The 7,725-nt window shown below is 33.0% G+C and overlaps 1 protein-coding gene across 1 annotated transcript; it reads left to right on the top strand.

The window, feature by feature from the left end:
• The first annotated feature begins 2,711 nt into the window (after positions 1-2,711).
• Positions 2,712-7,478, top strand: LOC109798382 (uncharacterized). The gene is made up of 7 exons (XM_083074879.1): positions 2,712-3,303; positions 3,381-3,451; positions 3,609-5,294; positions 5,362-5,454; positions 5,579-5,680; positions 5,763-5,978; positions 6,901-7,478. Exons 3-6 carry the CDS (start codon positions 5,223-5,225, stop codon positions 5,958-5,960), a joined length of 465 nt encoding a protein of 154 aa, XP_082931005.1. The 5' UTR covers positions 2,712-3,303; positions 3,381-3,451; positions 3,609-5,222; the 3' UTR covers positions 5,961-5,978; positions 6,901-7,478.
• The last annotated feature ends 247 nt before the right edge of the window (positions 7,479-7,725 follow it).

Genomic DNA, 7,725 nt, shown 5'->3' with positions numbered 1-7,725 from the left:
AAACTTCAATTTGTGAAGCCTATTTTGTAATACCCAATTTTTTTTATCAAGGGCATTTTCGTAAATTTTCTTAAAGATAGAGGGTGTTTGGGTAACTCGGAACGGGCTGTTCCGAAAGCGGAACGGGCCGTTCCAAGCACCAAAAAGAAACTAAGTTTAAAGATTGAGAACGGGCCTAGAACGGGCCGTTCCAAAAGGAGAACGGGGCGTTCTGGTTTTGGAACGGGCCGTTCTGGAGGGAGAACAGGCCGTTCCAGAAGGAGAACGGGTCGTTCTGGATGAGTCTCAGAACGAGCAGTTTTGATTTTAGAACAGGCCGTTCTGCTTTTTGGGAACGGGCCGTTCCAAATTTAGAACGGGCCGTTCCAATTCAAAAATTTGCGTACATATGAAGGATTCGGAACGGGCCGTTCCGAATTCAATACGGCCGTTCCGGGTAACTCAAGTTGCCTATAAATAGGAGGTAGGGGGGTGAAAAATTATAATTGGAGAGAAGAGAATCCTAGAGAGAGAAAGAGGAGAGAGAGAGAGAAAGAAAGAGAGAGGAGGAGAAAAGAAAAGAGGAGAGAGAAAGAGGAATCCAGTAGAGGAGGTTCTGCCAGGGGAGAGGAGGAGATTCTGCCCGAGTTTCGGTTCTTATCTAAGGAAAAGAGAGGAGGAGGTTCTGCCCGAATTTCAGTTCAGGTTTATCCAAGTAAGGGTAGTGCTTATAAAATTAATCTAGTACATATGAACATGATAGGAATATTATAATTTTAATATGCTACTTTATGTGGAGATTTTCATTTCACATAGTATAATTTGGATCAATTGATGGTTGTTTTAAATATTTAATTATTTATATTATTATTATATTGACAAATTGGCATGGTTATGATTATGTTTAATTATGGAATATGCTATGTGTATGTGGTTTGGAAAAGTAAATAGGACTTAAAGGAGTAAGGTTATGGTATGGATTAGATCTCTTGGTGAGATCAGGATATAATCTTTGGAGAAATATGAAATTTGGGAATCCCATGGTGAGGATTCCAATGTGGAACTTTTCCAAAGATTATATGATAAACCACTTCAGATGTTAGGTGGATTCTGAAGTACTCCTCTAAGTATTCTATTTGCTACCGATATGGGTCTAGGCCGAGTCATACCGATGGTTGAGGTGGCCTCACCAGGGTTACGTGACGACGTAATCCAACTGTATATTTTCCATGAGAGGTTAGGTGTGGGACATGGGTTGATGACATGTTTCACCGTATCAACACTTGGTTTGGATGGTGTTGAGGCCAACATTTGGTTTGGATGTGTTGGTTACATCATGGATTATACAGTGGTGTGACTTTGTTTTGGATGTGGAATATGTATACATATGGTATGGATTGTATACATTGGTTATGGATTATTTTATTATCATAAAATATGTATACATTGGCATGGACGTGTATACATTATATTTTGGGTTGGTCTATATTTAGCTTGAAAATGACTTGTTGGTCTGGATAAATACTGTGGATAAATATCTGTTTAATGATATTTTATTATGATGTACTATGGTTGGTTTTATATGTGCTAACCCTTATATTTCCATGATGTGGACTGTGATGATCTCACTATGTGGGGGAGCAGATCAGGTATGAGGCTTTGGGATAGCAAGGAGTCTTTTGGATAGCTGCTTTGAGAAGTGGCTAGGTTTAGAGCTTGACCAGCACCTAGGGTGTCTTATTTTGATGTTTTCATGACGTTGTAATTACATTATCTTTTTGGATTACTGTATAACTTTACTGAGGATGATGACTCTGTTATAAAAGATTATGTTATATATTTTGGAAACAATTTATATGTTATTGTATATTTACACTCTAGCGTAGCTGGCTTTTGCTCTATTTTCTTTATTTTATATTATTTTATTTTGGTTGGTTATTGATGTGACGGCCTAGGGTGGGTCGTTACATATTTAGTGGAAGAAACATATACCTTTCCTTCCTACTATTATCCTTTTGAAATAGATACGAGAAGGACTAGGATGCCTTGTAATGTTGATACAGATAAAGGTTATTTGTCTACTCCTTCTTTATCAATTTTTAACTACCCAGGAAAAGCAAGTGGAAAATCTATAAAATATTTATTGGGCCACTTGGAACTCAAAGCTTTTCACTTGTATGTTCTACGAAATTGTGAAGAGGTTGAGCCATATTTAGATTAAGATAGTGTTCACTTCTTATACAACATCCATATAGATGTTAATGTTGTCATGTTATGTACTTTGATTAATTTATTTTTATCCTTATAATATTTATGTCGAATATCTAAGAAAACCTAACCCCACTACTTTAGATGCTCAAGTTAGCCAAGAAATTTCATCTAATTTTCGTGCATGGTTCAAAGAATATGTAGGTTAACATCTACTAAGTTATTAAAATGTTATTTCCCTTTGGTAGATGGTGTGTAACATTAATTGTTACATTTTTTAGGTTCTAAATTTGTAAAACAATGTTCAACATCCATTATTGCGTAATTTGGCATGAGGGCCTAAGCTAAAAGTTAAATCTTGGCCTATTTATACTATAAATGGATATAAATTTAACATTGTTCTTTGGGGTTAAGGCATGAATTCCTCTAATTATGGTGTTTCAATAAGTGAAACTAATGGTTAATTAGAATTTGGTTTTTATGGGAAGTTGATTGATATTATTCAATTGGAGTATACTGGCTTGCCCATAATGAAACTGATTCTCTTCAAGTTTCATTGGTTTAATAATACTCCTAATATTGGCACAAGAGTAAATAATAAGTATGGTGTTGTCAAGGTAAGGCAATCAACACTACAAGAATTTATGTTTTTAACTGGGGTTATTTAACTGGAGTTATTATAACCCCTGGAAACATAAACACTTACGAGGGTTTTAATAACCCTTATTAAATTATAGGGGTTTGATTTCAAACCCCAGGAAAGTGCCAAGTGTTTTTTAGAAACCCAATTAATTAAAATTTTAATTTTTTTATTTCCCTCCAATTATTTCCTTTCCCTCTTAATTTCTTGGAGTATACAGAGACTAATTTTTAGTTTTCTTTTTCTTTTTCACAAGCAAAAATTAAAATTGCAATTACGAGGCTTTTATTTGATAAGGAATTCGAGTTTGGTGAAGGGCTTGTCTGGATTTTTCTTTTTCATAACCCTAGACGCGCATCTTAAACCTTTCCTTGAGGCACTTCTTGCCCTTGAGATCGACGTCAAGCGTGTAGCGTGTAGCGCCTAGCATCTTGGGCCTTTCCATTTGTGCTGATGATGGCTTTCACAACCTGAAGGTAATTTTATTGGTTTGGGCTCTGATTGTGTTATGGTGGTTTTTTGTGGTTGGTGATGAATTTTTGAACGGTTTCAGGAGATTAGAATCGTGGAAATCGTGAAACCAGTTGGGTGGGTTTATATATCGTTGGCTGGATTCGATCGTCGGTGAGTCTGTTTTTCTATTTTGCAATGGAAGGGTTTGTTTGTTGAATGCTTTGCCATCTTGTTTTTTTGTGTCTTTCGCTTAATACTGTTTTTCTCATCATGGATTTTGTTGTAATTTTTAATAAATTTAAGATTGAGTACCTCGACTTGAGTGCAGGAAAAAATTATTCACAGGAACTAAAGGTGGGGCACGCCAAAGCTAGGACTGGAACTCACCAATAGTAGAGTATGTAAATATGTTTGATTAAATACTCCCTTTTAATTTTTAATAGTATTAATTTTTTTTTTTGAAAAGAATAAGATCTAAATAAGTATTAACGTTATATTCACTTACATCAATTTAAGAGTGATAGGCTGGAAACATAAGCAGCAGTTCAGAACTTTTATTGCCTTCTCTTCCTAAGCTTTTGCATGTATTTATAGAATTTATGAACAACCTTTCTGAGCTTCTGCTATCCTTTTGAACTTGTAGCTCGATAGAAGTCTTTATACTGGTCATTTATGGTTTTTTTGGTGAATACATTTGGTCACCTGATTCCTTAGATGAACTTCTTCATATTGAAAACCTCTTGCCTTTAGGAACACAATCCTAGAGACTCAGCCCTTTTACATTTACCTAGGTGCTCTGTCTCTTGTTTTCCCTTTTTTCTTCCTTTCTTTTGTGTTGTCCTTTTTTTATTGAACGTGAATGTCGAACAATCTTGTAGATAGCTTGTTTATAGGCTTGAAATTTGCATCATATTCAAGGAAAAAATGCTCTGGTTTTGCATGAATCTCTTGATTAGGAATGAGAAGAATGTTATGACTATTTAACTCTTATGATGTGAATGTATTTTGGTTCCTAATTCTTGAACTCCCTCAACTTTGACATCTTTATGGTATTTAATGTTTTAATACATTTGGATTTTGAATGATTGGTGGAATTAATATGATGAGAATATTGTTTTATAAGGTTTTGCTTTCTCATACACTGTTTATTGTTTTTATTTGTTATTATATATGAAATTTAATATAATGTGTGCTGCACTTCCAGGTTGCAATTTGCATCACTATAGTATGTAACCTTGCTTGGTCATGTTGCACCAGTGCATTGTGTCATAAATAAAATAACTATATTTTAGCTAATTATTTATTAGTTATTTGACGTTTGTTTGCTATCTTGTGATCAACCTGTATTCATTACATAATCATTGGCTGTTCAAACTCCTTGTATCTTAGTAGAACTTGTTCATTTGTAAGATGATATCGCAGCTTTAAGGCTGCTAATGAATATCTTTGGGCACTTTGATATTATTTTACAAAGTTACAGGTTCAACTAATGCTGTGAAATTATCTTTTTTATGAAAATATTTTGGTAATAGAAATTTAGCATCCATTGACATGAGAATCAATATCTGTCTATCTTCATTATGTTTTAGTTGTGTCTTTTTGCTAAAAGCCTAAAATGAATAGTTCATAGTATAGTTGTAACTGCAAAAGTGTTGTCATATTTTGAAACTCTTAGATTGTGGAGGTTGTACTTCTTGATGTGGGTCATTTAAAGCCTTGTTCTCACCTTTATGGTGTTGTTTATCTTTTAAGTAAGATTTTCCATTTTAGTTTTTAAGGAATAGTCTTAGTTTATGAAATAATATGTTATAAATTTGAAGTTGACTCTAATGCTCACATAAAATATATCTTTAAGTCACTTAACACAAAATGGAGTGAGTATAGACAACAATTATGGCAACAAAGGAATGACGGAACACGTAATAGAGATGAATTAATTGCAATGGGTCCAGAAGGAGTAAATAAAGACCATTGGGCTTCTTTTGTTGACTATCGTTTAAATTCAAGAACAAAGGTAATAAATTATAACTTTTTTTATTAATATTTATGTACTTGGACTTAATTCATCTTTTAATTGTTAGGAAATTTCTGAAAAAAATAAAGATAATAGAAAGAGACAAACACTTCATCACACTGGTGGATCCAAGAGTATTGCACGCAAGAAAGATGAGATGGTAATCTAACACTTTCAATAAAAAAAATTAATTATGCTTTGGTTATGACGTATACACTTCATATATATATATATATATATATATATATATATATATATACATTTTGTTTTTAATTTTCTTATAGGAACCAGAATTCGGTCGCAAAGTTAGTAGGGGAGAAGTATGGATAGCAACACATAAGCATGCTAATGGAGATTTTGTGAATGTTGAAGCAAAAGAAATTAGTGTAAGTATACATTTGATAAATATTATAGTGCACAACCAATTTTATTTTTACCTTAATTGGCTATTTCGTTTGTTGTTTATAGGAAAAAATTCAAGCATATGAATCAAATACATCATCTCTTTCACAAGACATATCAACTCAAGATTCTCTAGCTCACGCACTAGGAAGTCAAGAACATTGTGGGCGTGTTCGAGGAATGGGATTGGGACCTTGCCCCTCTCGCGTATTTGGGTACACTAGGCATTCATATAGTGGGGTGTCTTCATCTTCTCCTTCTTAGAGAGAATTGCAAAATCAGGTTATTGTGGTTCACATTTTTTATGTAATGATTTAGTGATATTTACATTAATTGGATCTGAATAGTCTTGTGGATTTTATTCTCTAATTAGTATTTAGTATTATTATCAATTGTTGGTTAACTTAACTACGTGGTTGATGGTATTTCCATTTTTCTGCATGTTTTTTTAGAGTTTAGCTTAAGTAGGTGGTTGTTGGTTAGCTTATCTAATTAATGTTTAGGGTGGCTAAATTATCTTAAATTAATAAGTGTATGAGTGTAATGATTTGTGATGATGTAGTTGCATAGAATTAAAATAGTTTTGACCTTCGTTATTTTATTTTATTCTGACTCAATTGAGTTAACTCGTGTTCATGTTATGTGTGTAGTAACTAGTGAGTACATATGTTCCGTTAAGTCACAACACATTGTCTTTCTATCTTTTATTATTTTTTCATTGTTGCTTTGCTGGTGAGTCTTGTGTAGTATGAACCTAGAACTCCATAAGTTGAACTCATCTTAAAACCACTTAACTGCTAAACTTGTGAAATATTTGGTTGAGTTAAGAGGGAAAGGAATGAATGCTTATTTTTTTGTTTTTAAGACCCCTTTAAGATATTTGTTGCTTATTTTTCCATTAAAACTATAGATAACCACATTCAGTTGAATTTCCAAAATTCCCTAAATTAAGCATCCATGGAGCTTTTTCCAAGTCTAGTAATGATGTTTGTTCTTGTTCTATACTTTGAATCACTTCCTAGTGGATAAAAAATGGTTGAGTTTGTTTAATTTGGTGTATTAATTATAATAAGGTGAGGTAAGGTTAATGTTGACTTAATTGAATCATTCTAGTATTATATTGAATAATTAAGACCAATTAAAAATGTTACTAATCTCTTTGTGCAGGTTAGACTAATTTATTTAAAGTGGTATTTCAATACAGGTGACTGCGTTGAAATCACAATTGGATGAACAAAATAGAACATTGATCGAACAAAATAAAAAATTTGAAGAACGAGATAAAAGATTTGAGGCAATGATGAACTTTTTTGCTCAAAACTATCAAGGCCAATTACCTTTTGACTCGTCTATGTTCAATAATTCACCGGTAGTGTTTCAAAATAAAAACTTTTTTAATATCTAATATTGTATATTTTGTGTTTCTAATTATGATTTATGCTTATATTGTAGGTTTCTGATCAATTATGATTTATCGACTTACAAGATTAAGAAATAAATGTTAAAATAAAAATGATAATGATGAGGTTAAATAACTCATTTCACAAATATTTTATAGTAATTAACCTTTAACAATTATTGGGAGTTAAAAACTACAAACAAGTGCAGCACCATGTTAAGATTATTGATCTTTATTATTTAATAGAAAATCATCTAATAAGGTTTACTACGAGAAATTAACTGGGGTTTTAAAACCCCAGGCAATCATTTGGGAATTTGAAATGGCTAGCAATTAACCGGGGTTTTCAAAACTGCTGGTAATTAATTGCGATTTTAAAACCTTGGGTAACTAACCAGGGTTTAAAAACCTCTGATAATTAACTGGAGTTTTAAAACCTCTGGTAATTAATCGGGGTTACAAAATCGCCGGGAACGTGTGAATTTACCCAGGGTTCACTAAAACCGCTGGTAACACGTTACCGACGGACAATTTGGCTGCGGAAAGTGCAACCGCGGGTAACGTCATTAACGGGGGTTTTAACCCCAGGTAAATCCAAAATTAACCTCCACTAAATCCATTTTTTTTTGT

The sequence above is a fragment of the Cajanus cajan genome, chromosome 5, assembly GCF_000230855.2.
Source record: "Cajanus cajan strain Asha chromosome 5, NIPB_CcT2T_4, whole genome shotgun sequence".
In the NCBI taxonomy this organism is placed as follows: Eukaryota; Viridiplantae; Streptophyta; class Magnoliopsida; order Fabales; family Fabaceae; genus Cajanus; species Cajanus cajan.
This window is presented reverse-complemented; position numbering and strand designations above follow the sequence as displayed.